The 24312-nt window shown below is 50.8% G+C and overlaps 2 protein-coding genes across 11 annotated transcripts; one reads left to right on the top strand and one right to left on the bottom strand.

Moving 5' to 3' along the window:
* Positions 1-273: 273 nt before the first annotated feature.
* Positions 274-6935, bottom strand: LOC422150 (c-X-C chemokine receptor type 3-like). 3 transcript variants are annotated; one of them, XM_025150161.2, is made up of 2 exons: positions 6721-6935; positions 274-1994 (listed from the first exon to the last, which is right to left on the bottom strand). In XM_025150161.2, the coding sequence occupies exons 1-2, from the start codon at positions 6933-6935 to the stop codon at positions 1301-1303; spliced, it is 909 nt and encodes a 302-aa protein (XP_025005929.2). In that variant the 3' UTR covers positions 274-1300. The 3 variants fall into 3 exon arrangements, with proteins under 3 accessions (XP_025005929.2, XP_040555913.1, XP_420151.2); XM_040699979.2 differs by lacking the exon at positions 6721-6935 and adding an exon at positions 3579-5439; XM_420151.7 differs by lacking the exon at positions 6721-6935 and adding an exon at positions 5367-5439.
* CYSLTR1 (cysteinyl leukotriene receptor 1) lies at positions 6902-24135 on the top strand. Of its 8 annotated transcripts, XM_040699974.2 has the most exons (5): positions 6902-7027; positions 7709-7774; positions 9874-10000; positions 10146-11232; positions 21517-24135. In XM_040699974.2, exons 4-5 carry the CDS (start codon positions 11036-11038, stop codon positions 22595-22597), a joined length of 1278 nt encoding a protein of 425 aa, XP_040555908.1. In that variant the 5' UTR covers positions 6902-7027; positions 7709-7774; positions 9874-10000; positions 10146-11035; the 3' UTR covers positions 22598-24135. The 8 variants fall into 8 exon arrangements, with proteins under 8 accessions (XP_040555908.1, XP_025005926.1, XP_025005925.1 ...); XM_025150158.3 differs by lacking the exon at positions 7709-7774 and having other exon boundaries at positions 6902-6937; XM_025150157.3 differs by lacking the exon at positions 7709-7774.
* The last annotated feature ends 177 nt before the right edge of the window (positions 24136-24312 follow it).

The raw sequence follows: 24312 nt of genomic DNA, 5'->3' as shown, positions 1-24312 counted from the left end.
GCTTTTGGGTGCTGTCTAAGTCCAGTCATGCTCAGTAGTTGCTTTCATCAGTTCCTTAAGGAGAAGGTGGTTGATCTGAGGGTTTGTGACAGCCATCACAAAGATCAGGTTCACAAATGCTGCTGCCAGGTGGGTGGTTTGAGGCTCAAAGTCCTGTGAGCCTTCTGTAGCAAAGCTCTGATCTGCTTGCAATGGGGTGTGGGCTGATGGAGGAGCTGCTGAAAGCACAGCAGTGAGGGATCCTCAGAAAGAATGCACATTTCTAACAGCATGTGTGCTTTAACAAGCAGAATTTTATTGATTACAGCACTTCAGGTTTTGTTTCTCTTTAAGCTTTCAAAACCAGGACACATCACAGCACAGCAAGTTATTAACTCCTCCTTGCAGAAGGAATCAGCTTTGCTTGGCGGTGTCCGAACTGATGGCATTGCAGCAGAGCTCATTAAGCCATGTGGTTCGGTGCTGCCCTGCTTTGCCATGAGCCCTCTGTGTGATTCTGGCCCTGTGTTGTCCTCATCCCTGCGGGCAGTGCCTCTGACACTGCTGGTACTTGTTGTAATGGCACTTAGGCTGATAGCCTCTGTGATTATTTTTTATGATAACCATATCCATTGCTTTGTTTTGAGGTCTATTACTGCAGTCAAAGGATCAGATTGCTGTAAAGGACTGAAGCGGCTGAGGTAAGAGCTGGGTGCTTTCATTGCTTAGAGCCAGCCGTGCACACCCACAGCACTGCTTGGTTTCTGATGTAGCAGCAGAGATCTGGGGGGGAGAGGGGAGGTAGCAAGGGCTGTGAATGAACACAGACTGCAGAACACACCAAAGTAGTTTCATCTCTCAAACCCCCCTTGTCTGCTGATCCTACTGCTGAGCCCCGTGCTTCACCTGAGTTAGAGATTGTAGGACATAAATAATGGTTGTCGTATACAATTATACAGCTCTTGGCTCAGTGCTTCCCTGAGTAAGCCTCTAAGCATTGTTTCTTATATAGGTATATTTGGATTGCTTCACTTCTCGCTGTCCTTCATGAAATGCTGTTTGTTTTACCTGCAGAGCAAGCAGACTCCGGACTGAGAATACCCAATGTGGGACTGTGTTGCTCCACTGCACAACCTGTGGGTTCCAGGTCTCCTCAGGCCTCCACAATCCTCATCACCAAGCAAACAGCATCAGGAAACAGGACACATTTGTGCTCCAAAACACGAGCCCTGGCTTCCTGGTTGTTGGAAGGTTTCCAAACCCCTTGTGTTGGAGTGTCTTCTGCCTGGTGTTGATGTGCCGCTCCCTCTGGCCATGCCCACTAATTTGTCCTCACTGAAGATCTGTTGGACACGCTGAAGAATATTTTGTAGTAGATGTAGACGTTGACAATCCTTAGAAGGATGCCCAGGAGGTAGCTGAGGGCCCTGAGGAGGGCTGCAGCCCCGCTGGAGAGGTGAAGCAGCCAGACACCAGGGCTGCAGGATGGAGAAGTGCTGCTGGCCTTCAGGACATCATCAGCCTGCAGCAGGGTGCACTCAGCAGCAACCAGCAGCCAGATGGCCCTGGATGTCAGCCCAGCGTTCCTCACTGTCCGCAGGCTGCGGGACTCCGTGGGGAGGAAGGTGATGAGGTATGCCTCCACGGCCACGCAGCTGAGCAGCAGCGCACTGATGTGCGTGTTGGCCGTCAGGAGGTTCTGCAGCAGTGCTGATGTGAATGCTGTGCGTGGGACAACAACACTGGAGGACCACAGGAAAAGCTCAGCAACAGCACTCACAAAAATGAGGAGGTCTGCTTTTGCTAGGCTGGAGATGAAAACTGCAGTGGATTTGGAGGAAACTCTGGAGGACTGCAGGATGAGCATCACGTAGCCACTGCCCAGCACACCCAGCAGGGTGCTGATGGTATTGGAAGATGACAGGACGAGGTACTGGATGTATTTAAGCACCAGGTATCTTCTGAAATCCTTCATGTGGTCTCTCTCCCTGGAAATGCCAGCGAGGGAAGAATACCTGGAATGCATATAAAGAAGGTGGTTATATGTGAGATCGGTGAGATACGTTCCAGACAAATGCTACGTGTTTGGACAGACACCCTCACACTGCAGCACTGCTGGGCCATTGGTTGTTACCCAGATTTGGAGTCATTCAGTATGTGAAATCCTCACAGTGCATCAATTAAGAAAGAAATGGCCCACAAACCCAGGGGATCCTAGCATCTTCTCGTAATTAATGCAGGGAACTGTAATGACTCTGGGCAAAATACTGGGAAACCGAGGTCAGAACAGTGCTACTTCCATTATGCAAATCTTCTTTCCAGCTTTGCACAGCGAGCCAACAGTTCTGCAGCAAAGAATCCATTGCCTTTGAAACTGGATGAAGCAATTTCAGAGATAATCACGATTATCACCAAGGAGTCCTAAGAGACAAATGGGAAAAGCTCCAGAAAACTTGGAGAAGAAAAGCAGACCCCGTCCTGAGGGAGGAGCAAGAGGGGCCCCTTCCCGGCAAACACCTTATCTGAGGGATGGAGATAAGGAAATACAAAGGGGATTTCTCACAGGTGGAGCACACTGAGTTGGCCAAGCTCCCTTCTCTAGCAGGGTGATAGACCCTGGGGACAGAGCGTGTGTATGTATGTATATAAAATTCAAGATAAGTATATTTTGGATTTCATTGAGACTTTTGATACTGTGTTTATAAGGCATTCTTACAAAGGAGTAAGCTAGGCAATGCAGATTAGGAGAAGCTACAATTAAGTCATGCCTAGAGGGATGGAAAAAATGAGAGGCTAATTATCTGAAATTATAGGAATGATGTATCAGGAGGACCTGCAGAATAAGGAACAGGGCTCGCACTTATTGAATTAGCTGATGAAGCCTTCTGTGACACGAGTGAGAATGCTGTGACCATCTGTAAGGCCAGCAGTTTGAGAAAGGTATCGACTGCTGGCAGTGTTTGATGTGGGTTGAAGATGATGAAAGAAAGCTAAAACATGAATCAGAGCGGAAGGAGTCAGCATAGCACAGCCTGGATTAGAAGAGATGCTCATTTGTTAAATTGCCCTGATGTCAATTAAGATCACAGATGAAGGAAACGGCATTGTTGTTCCCCCTGGCAGGAGCACCTTGGGGCTTGTACTGCATGCAAGGCTTTTCCTGTAGTTACCCAACAGGACTGGGAGGCTGCCATGGTTCCTGCCTGATTTTTGTATTCGTGAGACGATGCCAAAGTAACAATTTGGTGTAATTCCTGAGAAAGGCACTGCATGAGCCAGTGTTTGTAAGGGTGGGATTCCCGTTGCTTGGTGAGGCTCCGTTACTCATCCAGGTTGACTCATCCAGGATCCATGGGCACCTTTTCTCTTCTTTTATGTACCTGAGCCAACCTGGGGGAATCCTTTGCTGAAGAGGTAGGAAAAACTCACCGCTGTACTGCAGCTGAACTGGGACGTGGTTCATCTTACCCTCATTTTCCACAGTGATTAATTAGAAAAAAATCTGTGTTTTCTGTCAAAAGCAGCATTTCTCTGTAGCTCAGTGCTCTCTCCATTAAGATGAGGGCTTTTGCCAGCTCAGCCCTTTACAGTCCACTCACCTTCAAGATGTGGCATTGCTTCACTGCAGCTGGAAGTGGAGGTGAAGAGGAGGGTTGGTCGCTGAGTGTTGGTTTGACCACTTGCTTTGATAAAAAGCATTGCTGGAATGAGGATCTGCTGTTGGAACAAACCCTCCCAGCCCGCAGTGTGGAAGCTTGTTCTTCTAGCTGGTGGTGGAGGAAAGCCAAGCTGTGCTACATATAGCTGAGCTCTGATGTGTTCTGTTTCTCAAGGAAGTTCCTCCCTGTTTGGGATCATGGAATCATTAAGGTTGGAAAAGGCCTCTAAGGTCATCAGGTACCTTTATGGATGTTTTTTTCAACAGTGGATCTCTACCATGAATTGCTGCATGATGAGATGTCCCTGTAACCTGGCTGCTGCATGCAGGAGATCAATGTGTTTGGCCAGAGGGCTCCAGCTGAATTCAAGGCTGTGATTCCCAGGAGGGCAGCAAACAAATCAGAACTGGTTTGGGCGGTTCAATGGGCGAGGGAAGTGTGCAGCTCCTTGACATGGGGTTCTACATCTCCTCTGGAGAATGTGCAGGTAAACATTAACTGGAAAATAAACTGAACCGGAAGGAAGGCTTGCCATAAAGCCAGGCTTCTTGGATCTGTCTGTCCATCCAGGTATTTCCTCCATCTTTTATTTTTGCCATGTAGGTTTGGAAGGAAAGTGACACCGCTGAGTGGATTTGCAGCAGACCTTCATCACGGCCATGTGAAGCATTTCAGCACAGAGCTCCTGGGCAGTGGTCCTGTCCTTCACCCTGGGATCTGGTGATGAGCCAAAGCCCCTCCCAGTGATGGGTGTTGTCCAGGGATGCTGAGCGGCCGGTGTAGCCAGGGGCCGTGCTCAGAAGCGGCCAGACCAGATGCTCAGGAACTCAGCTTGTTTTTCACATCTTCCCTTCCTGAAAGCTTTACATGATGCTGCATTCCATTATGGTCGCCATGGGCTTTGGGAAGGAGTTGCAGTCTCCCAAAGGATGATGCCTTCCTACTGTCCATTCAAGATGTGCCCGAGGTGTCCCTCCTGTCCCAGGAGATGGGGCCATTGTGGTTGCCTCCGTCTGCCCCTCACACGCTGTGATTTGGTGCTTACAGCTCCCACCCAGAATGCAGCAGAACGAGGTTCCATTTCCTCCCTTGCCGTGGGCATTGGGATGTTTATCTCCCAGCAGCTGGCTGTGCGTTGGTCTGGGGTGGGAATGCTTCTCTCCCAGCTGAGGAAATGGGCAGAAATCAGCCAGGCCTGGGACTGGGAGAGCTCCCAGTGCTGCCAGGATGTACTGCTCCAGTAAATGGAACGGAGCTGGGCAGTGCTCCTGGCACAGGGCAGCCCAAACTGTGCCAGCTCTGAGTTCAGGGCTCTCCAACAGCCTCTCATGGTTCTGTCCCATGTCACCCACTGCCGCGGTGCTGCCTGGGAACAGTGCCATTTGGGCAGGTCTGTTTGCACTGTTTCAGATGAAGCCTCAGCTCAGGCTCATGCCACGTTTCCATCCGCGCTGGTTTTTATCTGTACCAAAATTGCCCTCCTGGGACACTTCACCAATTCCAGTGAGCAGTGACTCCCACAGTCCTTGCTCTGTCCTTGCTGTCGCTGTAACCTATGAGGTGCGTAAAAAATATCCACTGCTCTCAGGCAAAGCCTTCCTTCCAAAATCCCTCTTGGAATTGTGCCTGAGAACACACAGGGGAGGAGAACACCCAAAGCACCACAGACCGCCCTGCCTGCCGTGGGCTCCCCGAGCTTCCACTCTGTCTAAAAGCCAAAATACTTACATTTGCTGAAAAAAGCAGCAGCCAGGGCTGGCTTTCCCCATCACCGCGTGCCGTGTGTGCTCCGCAGCAGTGTGTGGTTCCCCTGGCTCACTCCCTGGCTTTTATAGATAACGCTGTGCTCACACCACGTCAGAGCAGGGTTTGCTTTGCTGGGCACCATCCCAGGGAGGTTTCACAAGCGCCGTCGCCTGAATCATGGCAGTATGAACTGCCTCAGCACTTTCAGCCGGCTGGAAAAACTGATGCCCCGTGTGGCAGAGGAGTCCCAGACGCTTCCTCAAACACATGGCCACAGCTGGAGTGCATTATAGGGGAGCGTGGGCTCGCAATGCGTGAGCTCTCACACGCTGGCTGTGAACATGAGTTTCTTGTGAGCGTTGCAATGTAGCTGGAGCAGCACAGCAGCCTGCCCGACCGGGCCATCCCCGTGTGTGTTTGTGTTGGTGTTACTGGGGTTACCTGGGTGTGATGCAGTGATGTTGACATCAGCCTCCACCTGCTGTTCTCTGGGGGTGACACAGGTTGAGAGGAGGACACCGATGTGGGTGAGAGAGAATAGCAAATCCCACAGGATGAGTGGATATTAGAAATAATTCCTTCTCTAAAAGAGCAGTGGCGCACCAACACAGCCTGCCCAGGGAGGGGGGGCACCTGGAGGTGCTCCAGAACCGTGGGGATGTGGCACTGGGGGGTGTGGGGGTGGGCACGGTGGAGTGGGCTGAGGGTCTGTGAGGGCTTTTCCAACTTGTCTGATCCTGTGAGCACACGGCGTTGCTCCCAACCCATCCCAAACACCAGGCTCACACTCAGAGCTCCTACAACAAAACAGAGTATTAAAGATGCTGCTTAAGGCTGTGCTGCTTTGTGCCCTGCGAGCCCAGCTTTGTGCTTTGATTTCTGCTTGGTTTTGTGTTTGATTTTGATGGGAACGAGTTCATTCGTGCCGCAGGGGGGGTTTATTTTCGCAGCGACCGTTCCCATTCCATTTGAGCATTCTGCTTGTCAGGATGACAGAACTGAATTCTCAGCTGCAAGAGCGCGAATCCTGCAGGTGGGTCACATCCCTCCCCGGCACCCTGCCTGTCCATAACCTTTGATCACTGCTGGAAAGATAAAGCAAACCCCTCCGCTCCTCCCAGCACCACAGTGCCTCTCCTGCCCTACAGCCCCTGGGCAGCCCCCCTCGCCCCCTGGATCCACTCAATGTCCCCTCCTGCACCCCCAGCCCCACGAAGCCGCCTCGCACCGATCTGGGTGCCACCATGAGATGGGGTAGAGCAAATGAAGGTAATGACAAAGCCTTTATTTAAGAAATAGGCACACGAGGGAAAGACATCAAAAAGAATCGACTCACCCCTCCCGGTAGCAGCGCGCAGGCAGAGCCGAGCTGAGGAATGTGTCCCTCCCCCGTTCGTACCGCCGCGCCGCCGCACTCCCACACTCACAGAGCGCACCCATTGGTTCAGGCTGTGAGCCTGGAATTCCACTACAGATGGTTTCCAGTGCTTTTCCATTCCCTGTTTGCTTCTTGCTGCACCCTTGTTTGAGTGCTGGGCCAGCTCTGTACATCGGTTAGTGCTGTTCTTCACCTTTCTTTCTTTCTTTCTTTTTTCCCCTTGGAGCCTGGAATTCAATTGGATTTCATTAGAATTCAACACTAGGTAAGAAAACATTGATTTCTCTGCCCAAAGTGCTCCACTTTGCTTTTCAAACCAGAGCATTTCCAGCTCTGCATTGCCTCCTACTCCTTCCCCTCTCTCTCACTGCTGACCCTCCCTCCTTCTTTCTGATGCACCCCCCGGGGGCTCTGCCCATCCCAAACAATCCCACTGCTGGTTTCTTCCCCTTCATACCATGCAGAGAGCATTTCTGAGGCAATCCGTTGGAATGATATCACCTGCAGTGCTCGGGCGTTGCTGAGGCTTTTTCCCCAACATTCCTGAAGCTTTTTAGGAAGCTGTTGGAAAGCAGCTTTTGTTTCCAATAACTCTGCAGCTCCGTTCTATGAAACGAGTCCAAAGTTCTGTTCTTTGGTGGTTAACCCTTCCTCAGGTCATGCCAACACCACCATTCTCTGACCATCCTCCTTGCCCCCTATGGGATGTGCCCCCCCTCCCCACCCTGAGGAGCAGCAGGGATGCACTATATCTGTGCCTGGGTAAAGCATGACATGGAGGATATGGAATCTTTGTTTTCTTGCCCCTGTTCTCCATTTCTGCAGTAAGTGCTGGGGTTGCACGTGGCTCAAATGAATTCACGGGCCCTTTTTGCACAGCTGATAGGAAAGGTTTCTCTATGGGGGAACAGTGAAAAGATCTATGGCCTCATCTCTTCTGTCTAAGGAATTGAATGGATCAAGATAGGAGGTCAAACGGACAAAGAAATGGTGGTGAAGCACAGGAGTGCAGGTAGAACAGAGATGCATGATTGTTAATACAAATCTCGCTTGGTTTTGGCTGCTTCCTTCCTTCCTTCCTTTCTGCCTAACCAGCATTTCTAATCCTGAAACGAGCAGTGCATTGGGAAATGCCTCCTCCAGAGCACAAGCAGCAGGGAGGAGATTCCCCTTCATCCCTGTAGCTTTGGGAATCTCCTGCTTGAAGCTGCACGTTTTCAGCTGATGACTTTTCCAAGTGAAGATGCAGCAGCCCTGCAGTGCTGGGATCACAGCCCTGGGCTCTACACTGTGACGTGCTCTGTGCAAACCCCTCCTCAGCACTCACGCCCATTTCTTCCCGTCCATCACGTGGTTTTCTGCACGCTCTCACTGCTGTTTGGGGCCCACAGAAGCAGAACAGAGGGTTTTTGCTGCAGTGCTTTGTCTCAATGTGACGCACTGAACAGGTTGCCCAAGGAGGCTGTGGATGCCCCATCCCTGGAGGCATTCAAGGCCAGGCTGGATGTGGCTCTGGGCAGCCTGGGCTGCTGGTTGGCGGCCCTGCACATAGCAGGGGGTTGGAATGAGATGGGCACTGTGGTCCTTTTCAACCCAGGCCATTCTCTGATTCATCCTGCAGACGGCTTTCTGTAAGCATCCCCTTGTTACTTGCCTTCACTTACCACAGTTATCATTTATCTGTGTTCTCTCCTTACCTATAACTTTCTTGGTGGTATTTTGTATTCACATACCGAAGGGGTTGCAGATTTAGTCATCCAGTCTAACCTGTACCATAAAATAGGTGAAGGGTTTTGGCTTTGTTCCCTGGGATGGGATGCAGGGGACAACCAGGAAGAATCTGTGGGGATTTTTTACCAGATTTTCCAGGAAAAAGAGAGCCAAAACCACAACCATCCGCAAGAGGTTAACCCATATGCTCTGCCTGAATAAGGGAGTCTCAACTTCAGGCTGAGATATGCCAAGTTTTACTTTCCTCCGCTCTTCTGCATTACATAAGCAACCCAACGAAAAGTCTCTTGAGACTTTCAGCTTCTTCCCACGTGGTTCTGACACCTCCATTTCCCATAGAGATCGAATCAGGGGGCACTGAGTGCACACTGTTTGGTAGGCTGTTGGCTTTGCTTTCTGGAGAACACCAAGCATTGTCCAACTGGTGTCAGAAACCCTCTGTTCCTCACACCTGAGTTCCTCACCCAGTGTGAAGCATGTGACAAAGGCAGAGAAACCACATCCACATCACCCAGATGTGCCACAACGGAGCGGATGAGTTCATTTCTGCAGTCTCAGGAGGAATGGTGCTCAGCTCCGGAGCAGCACCCTCTGTCCCTCCCATGTTATCATTGCTCCTAGCAGCAAACCAGGGCAGTGTGAGTGCCTCTTGGAAGCAGGAATGGCCGCAGGAGTTCCAGTCCCCCAACGCTTCCAGGGAGATAAGAGCTGGGATTAAGCCATACCATTGGGAGCAATGGGTCAGTGCAATCCCTGCTTCATCTCAGGCATTCTGGCACCCATCTTAGTGCAATAAGTGGTACAGGTCTGTGCGTGCCCACAGCCTCTGGGTCCTTTCCCCTGAGAGGCAAAGCAGCTCTATTTCCAGCACATGTTTGGTGGTGTGTTTTGCATTTATCTTGTTTCTTTCAAGCGTGAAAAAAATAACATTTACAATGCTTATATAGAGATCTGGTGCAGCACGTATGCCTGTTGCTCAGCGTGCAGCACACACACTTCTCCCTCCCACTGTATGAAATGACTGCCGTTCTGGCAAAGGACCAGCACTGATTTCCCCAGATCTTCTCCTGAGTGCCTGCAGGACACACTGCTGCTCCTCCAGATTTCCTTTGGGAAACAGTTCCTCCACAAACACTTGTGATGCTTTTCCTGAGCACGACTCCAATTTCTGTTTTTCCCTCGAGGCAAAAGAGGTCACATCAAAGCTACTGTAGGAGAAAATGCTTTCAACTGTGTTTGTCGTCTTGGCGTCAGGCATTTTCCAAGGCCGTGATGGTCTGAGGTTGAGATTTTCTCCTGTTTGTTTTCTCTTTGGTTGGTTGGCTCTGATTTCTGACATTTGGGGATTATTTTCCTTTCATCCTTTCTTTCTTTTTTTAGAAGACTGAGTTTGTTGAGTCTTGTAAACTGGAATGGGAAATGATCATTGAGTAGGAGTGATGACTCGTTGGAAGTGTCAGTTCGGTTCTTCACTGGAAGCGGCCCTTGGGATCTGGGCATGATGCAGGTAGGTGAGCTCAGCAGAATGACATCCCTCTTCCCAGCTCCAGGAAATGGAAAACTTGCTCAGATCTTGTCGGGTTTTAATTGAATTAGATCTAAAAATGTGCTCTACGATTTCCTATGCAAACATTAATATTTCCCTTCTGAAGAACGCTTTAAAGAAGGCAGACAGCCTTCAAGGGAACAGGGCAGTCCTGTGGGATCAGAAGGAAGAAATCCTCTTTGCCATAAACACATGGACGCATCTGGTGACTCCTGCCAGGATGGCAAGACCACATCTGTCCCATTCAACAGAGGCATCTCATGTATTTCTGTAAGGGCAACGTCCCACCAAACGCACACAGATTGACCTGGAGCCCTGACCCACCAGAAGCACTGCCAGGATTTGTCCCCATCCCAACCCCTGTGCCTGCGGCCATCAGGCAGAGCTGCTTTGCTGTGGGAAGCTGAAAACGGACCAAAAGGAGTTCCTGGCACTGCTCTCATTGCTCACCAGAAATCCACTTTGCTTGTCCTCAGAGGGGGAAAGTTGGTTGACAGAAATAAACATTTATTATGCTTCCAACAAAAGATCTGAAGAGCTATTTATGGCACTGCTCTTGCCCGAAAGAATGAAAGGAAGAAATGATTCTGTGCTCCTCCATGCAATTCCCATCTCAGGAGACATGTTTGATTTGGACAGAAGACAGGCATTGGTGAATTGTCTCCTACAGAGACCTCACAGATGGTCAAAAGGAACTTAGAAAACAGTTACCCAAGAGAGCAGCATAATTGCACTGTTGTCAAAGTCACTGGAAACCCCAGAAACATACATGGGAAGCCCAGCTGTCCTAAGGGAGTTACTTAGGCCTATTCAATGCTCCGAATGTTTAAACATTGAAAAATTGGCCACTGTCCCTCATTGTCAAGATTTCTTCGTGGTCTTATTTAATCTTTGTGATGTTGGTGATGTAATTATGAGCAGGCTGGTTTAACCTGGCAGCACACAGCCACATGTGAGCATGGAGAGGGGAGAAACCCCAAATCCAGCTGTGGACAAATGGCTGCACAAACGGCGCAGTCACGGATGAAGCTGTGGGTGGATCTGCCCCATGTCAGGTGTCACTGTGCTTTCCTCTCAAAGGCAGCCCCAACGTGTTGTTTTTCACGTCAGCCATTGAAAACAGCCCCCACGTGGAGCACAGCTGCTCCTTCTGAGCAATCATGGGGTTATAGACTTCCCCTCATCAGGAAAAGGTGGGTATGGTTTGCTCTTGTGGAGTGAGGAGGTGGAGGTGAATCACGAGGGGAGGAGGAACTGTGTCTGACTGCCTCAGCTGGGGGTTGGAAGAGGGGAACCCCTCATCTGAATCCTTTCTGGAGTAACCAGCAGGCTGCAGAGACCTTCCTTCAGCAGAGCTGGGTGCTGGGGCTGAAGGCACTCAGGTACATGGAAAGAAGGAAGGAAGGATTCAGGTAAGGAGTTTTTCAGTGGGGGTCAGAGCTGGAGCTGTGCTAGGGGATGTCCGTTGCATAGCTGGGGCTAATTGAGTTGTGAACAACCCTGTACTTGCTATGTAATGTGTTGGAAAGGCTGAGAAATTTGTATCGATTAAGATAATGTTTCACTGATGTAGAGCTGTGCAGTCAGGAAATTCCCTGCTGTGCCCTCAGCCACCTGCAGCCTTCCCACCTCCTCCCCAAAATCAGGGCTCCTCCACAAAGAGCCTGCAGCCCTCACTTCTGTAGGCAAACCCATCCCTGGGAGGACTCAATGATTTGATTCTCATGGGCATCCCCACTTCACAGTAATAATAAGTGTCCTTTATGGAAAAGACAGAGCTTAAGGGGTAAATGGCTAGGGAAGCTGTGGTTGGGATGAAGGTAAACTTGGTCTGCAGGTCTTACTCTGCGGCTTCTCCTCTGCTCATCCATACCTCAGCTTGTTCCTGGACTGTGCATGGATCCCTTGGCTTACCTGCAGATCTCATCTGAGTTTACAATCCAAACCCACGGAAGTCATTTTGGCACCGGGGGTTTCTCTGTGACCTTCCCAGTGTCACCTCTCTGCAGCAGAGGGGAGAGCAGGGGGTGCCAGCAGGCGGGGCAGGGTTTCATTTGGTATGGGGCAGCTGTAGCTTTCGTGATTGTGGGTTTTATCTGCTCAGGGTAATTCAGGCCATGAGATCAGAGAAAGTTGGTGTTGGGTTTCCGGGGTTGTCAGTGAGCAGATCATCTGCCTCTTGAAGCTGATAAAAGAACTGGAGAGCGGGGGGATGGAGTAACGTATCTGTTAGATCAGGGAATTACCAGGCTTCTGGTTTTTAAGGCCACATCAGTGGTTTGCAGAGGAAAATGGCTTTCTCTGCCAGCCCAGATGTTGGGGAGGGGTGCTTCCTGCCCAAGAACATAACCCAGTGTGGGCATCGCTGGTGCTGGGGGCGTCACTGAGGGCTGTGAGGGGAAGCGGAGGGCTTCCAGCCTTTAATTACCGCTTGCTTTCCTCCTGTCTGGAGGATGGGACTGGAAAGTGCAAAACGCTTTGTATGGAAAGGCAGGCTCTGCATCTCACCATTGGAGTCCTCTCGGTGTTGGCCTGGGCCAAGGAACTGCAGAGGGAAAAAAGGATGATAACTTCTTGTAGGGCTCAGTGTGGCACCTGGGACACACACGGCTGATGAGACAGGAGCAGTCTGTGGTTGGGGACAGGTGCTGGGAGCACAGCAAGAGCTGAGAAGATGCCAGACCCTTCAGTTCCCTTGTAGCCCCAACTAAGTACAAGTGTCTGAATAAATAGCCATTAATATCAATCCTCCTCAGTCTTGGCATGTAAGTTAAACAGTACCACAGCTGATTCATCTTGCAGTGCTCAGATTGCCCAAAAAAGGACAATTTTTGTGATGTTGGATGATCTTTGTGGGAAAGTCAGCCATAAATCTCAGTTATGTGGACAGTTGGCAGGGGTGGCTGAACCTCTCAAGGAGAGGTTGGCAGTGGCTGTGGCTCTGTGTCCATCCCGGGACACAGCGTCCCTCTTTGGCCTGGTCCCATAGAGCAGGTCCAGTTCTGCTGCACGAGCAGCCCCAGAGGTGAGCACAAACTACACCAGCACACTTGTAGCTGTCCACGTGTGCCAGAGATTGCAAATTCGAAACAAAACCTAGAAACTCCCTGCAGTCTTTAATCAAAGCATCAGGGGACCTCAGTTTTGTAAGAATAAAACCTCCACTGGTATCTGCTGACAAAAAGCACTCCAGATCAAAGCAGGGTGTGCTATTTGTCATCCCCTCCACAGGAGAGTTTTCCTCTTTCAGCAAAGTCTTTGCATCTACAGCAATGTTCAGACCCACAGAAACGAACACATCTTTGTACTTCAGGTGCTGTTGCCCGAGCTCGGCACATGCACATCTGAAGGTGCTGTTGCACTAACATTGCACGAGTGACTTTAAAGGTCAGACATGCCACTTTTGTTCATTGCAGGACACCTTTCCTAGCTTGGCACCACCCAAGGTCATTAAATGGATGGGCAGGGAACACCCCAGCTTATCAAACTGGGGTTTAGAAGCTTGGGTTCTAAAGAGGGTTGAGAGCCATCACTCTGCGAAAGGTCCATCGTTGGTGCTGTGGCTGTTGCCTCGTTGTGCAGCCTATGCTGTAAGAGATGAGAACGGCCACTGGGCTGACTCAAAGAACAAAGGCAGTGAGCCATGATCTTACAAGCAATTAAATAGCTGAAGACATTTGAAAGCACACCGTGCACTTGGTATGGGCACAACTCATTGAAGCCAGCAGCCAGAGGTTTGCAGTGTGACTTAGAAATGGCCAAGGAAGGGAGAGAATGAGGCAACTGTCTGCAGTAATTAACACCAGAAAGAGGGGACAGTTACTGGAAGTGATGCTTCAGGTTAGAACTGGAAATAATAGAAATAAATGAATAGGAAATATAGAATAAAGAGCTCACTTGAGAGTAAACACTGGAATAGCTTCCTGATAAAAACCAGGTCCCAGGTGGGATGTGGTTTTCCAGGAATTAGATCAGCACCATGAGTGTGTGTATATATTTATAAATAACTAGTGTACGTGCTTAGCTGGGGCTGCTGGTGAAATGCGAAATATCCAGTTGTAAGGGGGAAATCTCTTTTCCCAGCACTGCTGCCTTCTTTGTACAGAAGGGAGTTATCTTTGGAGGAAAGCAGTTCCCACTGCTGAGCTGCGTCTCCGAACGTTGAGTTGATTCTCAAGAAGCAGAGCAATGTTTCTGAGATCAGTTCTTATTGCTTTACAATATTCACGGTCTGTACTTGCCAAATAGTTTTGCCTTGTGAACTGAGGGAGAAGCACATCCACAGCTGCTGTGCTTCTGGGACACAAATGCCCCCAGCAAACCTGCACCTTCCATGGCACACGTGGGGCTCTGGGCTCAGCCCCAGCCCTGCCCACAGGGCAGCACCACTGGGTCAGAGCACTGCCTCTTGCAGAACTCAACTCGAGCAGGTGTGCCAATCGAGGGAGCTGCTTGCTGTGTGCGCTTTGTTGCATTGAGTGCAGTGAAAATGCAATGAGCTGAAAGGGCATTGCAAAACTCGGAGTATTGCAGAAGGTCCTTAATGAAGAAGGAAAAAAAAAAATAAACCCATGGTTCTTGGAAAGGTATTGCAACAGTGGTTTGACAAGAAGTGGTTCATCATGAAACAGCACCAGTCTGACTTGCTGTGTTAAAGTGGGATCGGTGATCCACCGGGCACTTGTGGTGCACCCACTGGTGATGTTGGCCCCTGTGGTAACACTTTCTGGCTCCCAGGGCAGGGCAGAACTGGTTGTGCTTGAGCAGGGATGAGCCGCAAGTGGAACATTGCTGGGTTATGGCCACCGGGAGTGTGGGTGGTGTGGGGGAAGCACTGAGGCAGCAGGTGACAGCAGGGTGTGATGCAGTGAGTTGTTGCCCACTGATGGGGCCCATGAAAAGAGGATGAGACTACTGAGGGCCAAGCTTCTACATCAGAAAGCTTCCTTGCCGTATCCCCCATGATTAATGGTTAAATATGTGCTGTAGCAGCTGGATGTGGAATTGCTGTAGGTGTAGCAGCAGCTGCAAGAGCATCTTCCAATTGATTTCTGCGATGCCGGTCCCTTATCTGAACCTCAGATCCAAACCAACAGCCTCCGGAACTGTGTCACCATCTATGTGGGGCTTTCCTCTCTAAGTTTTTCCTTTTAAACAAGGGAAAATTCTAAGCAACTGAATGCACAGAGAGTAGGACGTTTCTAATAGCATTTCCCCTTCTGACTTCAAGCGGATTACTTTGCATATCTGTTTATCTGTACTCATTTTTCTCATGACTCAAGTTTGCTCACTTAAATCTCATCATGCAGCCCCATGCCCCCCTCTCGCATTGCTTGTGGGAAGGAGCGCTGTCTTCATCTGTCACTATGCTTCCATTGGAGAGCAGTGCAGAACTCGATTTGGTGTTGATGGAATCCACATCCAGAGTGAACACCGCTCTCCTTGCTGGCACCTGCAGCAGGGCTGAGTAGCACTGGTATACAGCAATGGGTGCTGGGCTGTGGGTACTCCCCCTGCTTGGTTTTACATCTGGCTCTTCTATGGGACCCACTCCTCTAGGGGTGCAGAGCTGGGGGAGAAAATAATGGCCTTTTAAAGGCTGTGTGGCAGGAAGTCACCTGAAGTAGACCCATAGCAGCCAGTGCTGCTCCAAGGAGAGCTGTATTCTAATGGCTGCTCTTCTGAAAGGCAGAACTTCTGGGTTCTGAAGGGTATTTCCCAAGAAAAGCCTCCAGCGAAGGCAGCCAGAGCCAGCTGGTGGGGCTGCAGGGCTGTCCTGAGATGAGAGGAGAAGCACAACCTTTGCTTTGCTGTGGCCACATGCTTAACATGCATTGTGTCACAGATAGTTATCTGCTCATCTTTGAGTATGGGACTGCATCTCAGCAGTAGCATCCGATAAACACAGCTCTTGCTTCACACAGAGCGTCTCTATTACCAACACTGAGATGTAGCAATGCTCGTAAATTCACCTTTCAGACTTGAAGAAATGTGCAGCCACCCGCAAATCTTAGTGCCAAAAATCCATGGATTTTTAACCATGTTTATCCAAGGCCCTTTTCCAAGAAAAGAAGGTCAGCCTGCACTCCCAGCTTACTACTCCTGGCTTTTGGGGCTATTTTCCAGTAGAAAAGTAAAGCAGAAGCTTCAGAAGTGAGAAATGCTTTCCTGAGCGCGGCTGTGCTTTCTGGGGGTGGGTTTTCCCATCTTTGAGGCACGCAGATCTGATAGCACAGAATGGGGAGTGATTGCACTGGGAAATGAACAGCAGATGTGCTGCCTCAGGACTGCAGGAGAACGATAGCAAAAAGCAATGGGTGACTTCTGTCTTAAGTTTGCATGTCAATATATAAGAAGCAAGAAATGCACCGTCTCACGGTGGGGATCGAAACTGGAAAATTGAAGCATGGCTCTTTGTCTAAGAGCAAAGTAACCAGGTGGGCTTTGCAGTCTGGGTCAGTGGGAGCCTGCCCAGGTAAGTGGGAATCAGTGACAGTTGATGGCTCCTGGCACACCGACAGGAACAGGCTCTGCTGCTTCTGAATAAGGATGTGACAGGCACTGAATGCTGTTTGTATTTCTCACGTTGTGAGTGATACGTGTGAGCTGTGGGCTGGTGGAGGTGCAGCTCAAAGCTGTGCCCTTGCTATGTGCACAGGCAGGGAGGGGTGGCAGCAGCTGGCTGTGTGGGGACAGCACCTCCTGATACTGCGACTTTCCTGTGCAGGACTCCAAACCCGTTTGCCACCTGGTAAAGCCAATCCCATAATGTCAACAGGAATCTCAAGCTTCCTCCCTTTAACAAATGCTCCTGCAGTGTTCTTGTATGGGGCACCCAGCCCCTGGGTGCTTGTCTGGAGTCCTGGCCCCAGCTCCCCATCCTTTCCTTCTGCATGAAATGGGATGGAGATGGTTAGAAGGTCCCTACAGACTCTCCCAGGCAGAATCCCCTGCAATCTCTGCTCCCTGCCCCAAGCCCCTGAGGTGCAGTAGGCAAGCAGGGAGCACGGCTGTGGAGATGCCACCCCAACCCACCCCCTTCCGTTGTTCCTCCCAGGAAAGGAGATCGGTGCGTGTGAAGCAGCCACAGGATGCTCTGAATGCTTAGGGTAAGGATGGTGGATTCTCTGAATGCTGCCCTGTGGTGGTTGCTCTGGGTGATGTATTTAAGCCCCTGAGGATCTCCCAGCAGATGCATTACTGCAAACAGCTGCTAAGCAGAGACAGCGCTGATGCCACCCCGCCATCTCAGCTGGCTTTACATCATCTCTCTGACCAACTAGTTAAAATGTGCAGCTCTTCATGGGTGCAAAGCAGAAGTTGCATGTTTTGGAATGACGCTGGGGTTTCAGCTGCCAGGGCACAGAAATTGATGCCTAAAAGAGATTTTATTTTGTTTCCTCCCACGTTCCACTGTCAGAGTACCAACATTACCCCGCACCAGAACTTTCGGCTGCTTTTTCCCACCCTCCTCCACCTCCTCTCATCAGGAGTGTTATTTCACCCTCACCAAAGGGGCGGACGTGGCTGGGATGAGCCCAGTTTCCAGGTCATGCTTTTCTCTAGAAGCTGCATCCAGCAGTGAGTGATGCTGCTGCAGCTCATCCTCCTCCATCACCGCATGGCCCAGCCTGCCCAATTGAACTCAGACAGAGCAGAGCTTGCTTCGCTCCTTGCAGGGGGTGTCAATGAGAAGCAGCCGAATTTAGTGAGTCCCAGGAGAGGAAGGAAGCTGCAGCACACAGAGAAGATTTTTGCTTCATCACTAAATGCTGCCGCCTTGATTTCCCCCTAAATAGGCAGAGGGAAGGCTGCTTCCGAAACCGAAGAGCTTTTTCACGCAGGCTGCAAACCCTTTAGGCTTTTAGGAAAATTGCCTGAAATTCTATCTGTAAAGAGAAAAGCAGAGCAGCGTGCCGGATTGATGTGATGTTTATGTCGAGTAAGGGAGAGCTGAGCATCTTTGTCACAGTGCTGGGAAGGAGAGTTTGGGGGCAGGGGCAGTCAGGGGACAGTGGGGCCATTGGGCTCCTTGCAGAGCTGGCTGTCCCCCAGAAGCACACCAAGTCTGCTGACTTTAGAGGAGAGGTAAGGAACCACTTAACATCACATAGGCAATGAGCTGCTGGGTGAGAACTGCCCTGGCTCACCCCAAACCCCACAGCCAGCCCCCTGGCCTCTGTCCTTCTCGCAAAGCACCCCACAGCTCTTTCCTTCCTCTCCCCATCCTCACCCCCACTGTGCAAGATTTTACATCTTTTCCCCCCATCTCTCCTCCTACGTGTGCTTTTTGACACCAAGGTTTCTCACCTCCTGTCATTTATAGAAAAAAAAACCTGTTGCCTACCACTCCCTCATCCTCCTCTGCTTTCTGTTCCACCAAATTTGCAGTTTATCTCCTTTTCTCCTCATCCTCCTAACACCTGCCCAGCCCCATAGTCCTGCCCGGGACGGTTTTGAATCCCCACTGCTCAGAGGAGGGGAGGTGAGTCCTGCCCTCCACCCCCTTCCCAACCTTGCTCTGACCTTTGGCTGGAAACGTCCCCCTCTTGGAAGCATGGGGTAAAAAAGAAGAAAAGGAGAAAGAATGGGGAAAGTATAAAAATAAAAAGGAGAAGGAATAACAAAACAGAGTAGTGAAAAAGCAGAAGGAATAGTAAAAAGAAGCAGCAAAAGGGAAAAAAAAAAAAAAGAAAAAAAAAAAGCAGAAGGAATGGCAGAATGGAGTAATGCCAAAACACAGCAAAAAGGAGCTGCAGCACCGGCTCTGTGGTGTGGGAGGTAGCAGGCAGTGGGTTGCCCACCTCCGGGTGTGCTGGGACCTCTGTGGTGGGAGGCTTCAGCACCCAGAGGGGTGCAGCCAAAGACCTGCTGCAAATGTGCAGGAAAACTGACAGGGGGGAAGAGATATGAGCAGGAAGATGGAAGGAAGGGCTGGCACAGGTCGGCTGCGGGGCTGGGATCTGCCCAGGGGGAGCAGGGCAGTGGGGCTGCGTGTCCAGGTTATTCCTGATCTTTTTTGTGGTTCATTCCCAGAGAGCAGCAGCATCCAGCACGGTGGCATTCTTCTGATGCTGAACCATTTATTTAAGAGGTGTGCACGCAGCTGGGACAGGTCTGGGACCTTCCTTGCTGTTAATGAGCCAAGGAAAGGGTTGGGAAGCTCTGGAGCCAGGTGTCACTGCCTGACAGGTCCCACCCCCAGGCATTCCTTCCCACCCCCATCGCCCCCACCTCTTCCTGCCCCATCACACTGGGGTCAGGTGCCACCTGTGCCAGACATAGAGGAGGAGGAGGACCTGGAGGGCTGCATGTCCTGCAAGCAGGGAGCAGCACATGGAACACCATGGGCTCGGCTGCTTTTTCCTGCCTGCAGCTATGGAAATGAACCCCGAATTCTGGAGAAAAATATCTGCTAAATGCTTCATTCCCCATGAGTAGCTCAAGCTTAATATTAGACCGTGACATTAATACCAGTGGTCCTCTGGGATGGAAGGGAAGAAAATCACCTTTCTGGTGGTGATGTTGATCCCAGATGGCGTTCAGGGCCTCTCTGCCTGCCTCGGGGCGGGGAGCTCTGCCCCCCGATCGCAGAGCTCAGCAGAACGGGGGTGGCGGAGCCGCGGAACGAGGGCTGCTCCCGGCAGCGGGGCCGGGCGGTCCCTCCCCGTGGGGGGCGGGGGGGCCGCCCGCTATAAGGGCGGCGGAGCGGGGCAGGGTGGCTCGGGGCGGCTCGGATCGGCACGGCTCGGATCGGCACGGTAAGCACGGAGGGGTCCCGGTGGCTGTTTATTCGTTGCGCTCCGCTTACAGAGAGTTTGTTTGGGTTGGGTCGCTCTGCCTTTCGGGGCGGTTCCCACGTTTCTTGCCGACGATCGATGCTGCTTCGCATCTCAGCTTGAAGCAGACGGTCCAATCTTCTTTGCCGGCCGCGCAATAACGAAATGGTCGCTGTGTGTCACCGCGGGACGCTCCGTTTGGGACGCTGCACTCAGTCCGTCCCGCAGCTCCGCGCTTCTGCGCGTTCCTAAGCGGTGCGTAAATAAACGGCTCCGCGAACCGCTGCCGGGTGAGCACAGGGCGGCAGAAGGGACTCTCGTCTTCGTGTCCTGATGCAAACCTGAGCTAAAAGCTCAGCTGGGAAGCGAGGTTCTGCTTTTCCGTTTCTAGGCGCAGAGCAGTCCCCTGCTTTAGCAGACACAGCGATGATGTAGCCATCAGTTGTCCTCCTGGTTACAAAGGCATTTCCGACTGTGTTTGTAAATTCAAGCAGCAGGTCCCAGAAGTCTTACAGGCAAACACCTTGTGTGGTTGCTCGCTGTCCACAAGTGACTTGCAGAATAGCATCAGAAAGACTGAAATTCAATCCCCAGCGGTGGTAAAAGTTTGTAAACCATGTGCTCGGTGCTGCTGAAAAAGCGCACACAAATGTGGCACAGAGATTACATAAGACAGTTTATCTCCCAGGCAGACAATATCTGAGATCCCCGGGTTTTCTTGCAGCTAGCCCAGCCCCAGCCACAGAAAGGCAGCTGCCGTGAGCAGAAACTTCTGTGGGTTCCCCAAAGGCAGAAGGAAGTCTGACCCCAAATGTGCTGCTGGGATCCCCTGGGGCTCCTTTGCATTTCCCACTGGGTCTCCTTCCTTCCCTGAGCACTGCGTGACACTGTGCAGAGCAGCTCAGCTTCCCCACGCAGCCTGCTTTGCCCCCATTTCTGCTCATACTTTGTAGCAACCTTCGCTGCCTGCAATGTGCAAAGAGATCATTCCAACCTCTTAATCTCAAGCATCTTGTATCGCTCTTTATGTCTGAGAAAGAACTGATACGTGACACCTCGGTAAGTACACAGATGCTATCTGTGTGAGTTTTCATGAGCTGATGGAGGTAGCAATCTCAAAGTGTTCTTGCAGCACGCGGCCCAACCTTCCACCTCCTGTGCACAGCACTTGTTTATATCTCTAAGTGAAGAAGTGCTTTTTGGAGCACTTCTTTTCCCCTGCTGGAAGCCGTGCTGTGGGCTTCCTCCTGCAGTGACCAGGAGGAGAGCAGAGCTGCACAGCTCTTAGGGACTAGATCTGGTCTCAGCACTTTAAATACCATTGTGCTGTGGCTGCTTTCATTGCCCCTTTGAAGGACGAGCTAGTTCAGTTAGCAGGGAGTTGTAGCTCTCTGGTATAGCAGTGGAAGAAGGATGCAGTGCTGGGGATGTATGAAGATGTGACCCCGCAGTGCCAGGTGCCGGGGTAGGAGCGGCAGCTGAACCAGATGGTTCTAATGACATACCACTAATGCATTGCTCTTTGCAGGACCGCATCCCTTCCCAGCTGTTCTCTCCTATAAGAGAGAGTTGATGGGTTTTTCTCCCATTTAATAATCATGTTTTATTTTCATGCGGTGCTTTAAACAACTGTAACACAACAGCTGAAACACAACAGCTCTACTGTAACTGCTGTATAACTGAGTTTTCCATCCCTAGACCTGAGATCCCTCTCCATCCACCCAGTGCATCCCAACAAGAGATGACCACGTTCCTCAACAACTCCTTGTGCCAACACGCCATCGATGACTTCCGAAACCGCGTGTACTCCACGCTGTACTCCATGATCAGCATCATGGGCTTTGCTGGCAATGGTGTTGTGCTCTTTGTGCTCATCAGGACGTTCCGGCAGCGGACGGCCTTCCAGGTGTACATGTTCAACCTGGCCGTGTCCGACTTCCTCTGCGTGTGCACCCTCCCCCTGCGCGTGGTCTACTACGTCCACCAAGGGCACTGGTTCTTCAGTGACATCCTATGCAGGATCAGCTCCTACGCTTTGTACGTCAACCTCTACTGCAGCATTTTCTTCATGACTGCCATGAGTTTCTTCCGCTGCATAGCCATCGTTTTTCCAGTTCAGAACATCAATTTGGTCACGGAGAGGAAGGCTAAATTCGTGTGCATCGGGATCTGGATTTTTGTTATCCTGACGAGCACTCCTTTTCTGATGAATGGGACTTACCAACACGGCAACAAGACCAAGTGCTTTGAACCCCCAGAGGACATCCAGAAGACCAACATAATCGTGAACCTGGATTTTATCGCCCTCTTTTTGGGTTTCATTATCCCCTTCATCATCATAACCATCTGCTACACCATGATCATAAGGACCCTCCTGAAGAACTCCCTGAAGAAGAACCAGGCCAACCGCAAGAAGGCCATCTGGATGATCGTCATCGTGACAGCCACCTTCCTGGTGAGCTTCACCCCATACCACATCCTGCGCACCGTTCACCTGCATGTGCTGCGGCTGCGGCACGCCAGCTGTGAGGACACAGTTTACCTGCAGAAGTCGGTGGTGGTGACGCTGCCGTTGGCCGCCGCCAACTGCTGCTTCGACCCATTGCTCTACTTCTTCTCGGGGGGCAACTTTCGGAAGAGGTTGACCACCTTCAGGAAGGCTTCCTCCTCCAGCATCACGCAAGCCTTCAGGAAAAAGTTCTCCCTGAAAGAGAGAGACGATGAACCCTTTGGGGAAAGCCATAAGGAGAATGGGAATGCCCCTGTGGTCGCTTTGTAATGCGGTGTGACCTTCTCGTGGGATCTCAGATGGGAATGGAGATCTATAAACTCTTCCAGGAGATGGGAGCCTTCACTGAATCCCAAAATAGACACAAAGTTATTTACACGGCAGAGGTCAAGATGATTCCTGCCCTGCTCCCAGATGCTTTTACTTTGGACTTCAGTTTCAAAATGCAGTCTGCATGTGGGGCTCGCAGGATCAGTGCCTGTATCTGGAAATCCCGGGTCGGGGCTCATCCCCCCTCACCCACCCTGCAGGCAGCAGCCCTGGGCACTGGGGCAGCAGGTCTGCAGGGGCCGAGCAGCAGCAGCTTCAAGGGAACTGCCCACGATGTGCAGCCTGGATGCATCTCCAGAGGCACAGTGGTGCCTTTCTGCTGCTGAGAGGGGTAAGGATTGGATGTGGTTCCTTCTTTGCCCAAGGAGGCTGTGGGTACCCCATCCCTGGAGGCATTCAAGGCCAGGCTGGATGTGGCTCTGGGCAGCCTGGTCTGGTGGTTGGCGACCCTGCACATAGCAGGGGGTTGAAACTAAATGATCATTGTAGTCCTTTTCATCCCAGGCCATTCTGTAATTGTATGATTCTGAATTCCTAAAGAAACATTCTTTTTGGGAGCACCTTCGAAGTTATGGTAGCCCAGCATGCATTTGAAATGTATTACAAAGGAGCTGGTCTTGTAAGTGACAGCTGTGGGATCTGGGTTATCGCTCCAGTTCTTTGTGAGCTTTGCCTAAAAGTAGAGCTCTGGGTGCCCAGAGCCTGGAGCATCATCTGGCCTTTCTGAAGTACTCATTAAGTATTAAGAAAAAATACAGTGGTAGACAGAGTTTTTAAAAATAGCCAACTGTGGTGGATGCCTGGTCCTATTCAGGAGTGCTCTTGTTAGCACCTTGCAGAAAAGCTGCAACCCGAGGCTCTGAGGGGACCTGGGTTGACCTGGCCACCAAGAGCTGGAGAGCTCACAGGGAGATGTGACCGATGTCATTCTGAGCTCAGGATGATGGAAATACACACTGGGAAGAGAGACTTCCAGATCCGGAGCCTAAGGAGCCATTCCTGCGGTTCCCCAGTTAAACCCAATGTAAACGAATCCAAAATAAGGACGCTGTGTCAGACAGAAATAGTCTTAATCCTACAGGAATTTTGTAGTTGAAAAACAGAGGTTGCTAATGAACTTCAGTGGGGCACTACGAGGTTATTTGGTGTCATCCTAAGGGAAGGACTGATGTTACATGCAGGCAGAAATCACTGTGAAGAAGGTAAGCTTTGGAATACATAGACATTGAAAACATAGACATAGCCATAGAAAATGACATATACTTTCCCAAATTCTGAAATATTCTGCATTGTAAGGTAAAACGAGGTACATCTGTATATATTGCAAAGCATTTTTATTCTAGAATTATTTTTTCCCCATCGTTTTACTTTATGAGGCGATGTGTACAGTGAGAGAAAGGGCAGTGGGTTTTATTCTGTGTAACGGGAAGGGCTGTTAAAAAAAGAGACGGAATTAAATGGAAATGTTGCAAGCTCGACTCGTGCTCGCTGTGCCTTATTTCAAAGCCTGCAAATGGGTTCTTTGGGTTTTTCAGGTTCTTTTCGGGTCCGTTCCCCCAGTAACCGCTCTGAGTGCCGTAGGATGGGGCAGGATGCAGCGCGGAGCTCTGCGCTCGCTCCGTTCGCGGTGCGATGCCGTCCCCTACTGAGCGCTT

The sequence above is a fragment of the Gallus gallus genome, chromosome 4 (assembly GCF_016699485.2).
Source record: "Gallus gallus isolate bGalGal1 chromosome 4, bGalGal1.mat.broiler.GRCg7b, whole genome shotgun sequence".
In the NCBI taxonomy this organism is placed as follows: Eukaryota; Metazoa; Chordata; class Aves; order Galliformes; family Phasianidae; genus Gallus; species Gallus gallus.
Note: the sequence above shows the minus strand (reverse complement) of the source record. Positions and strands in the feature narration are given on the sequence as shown.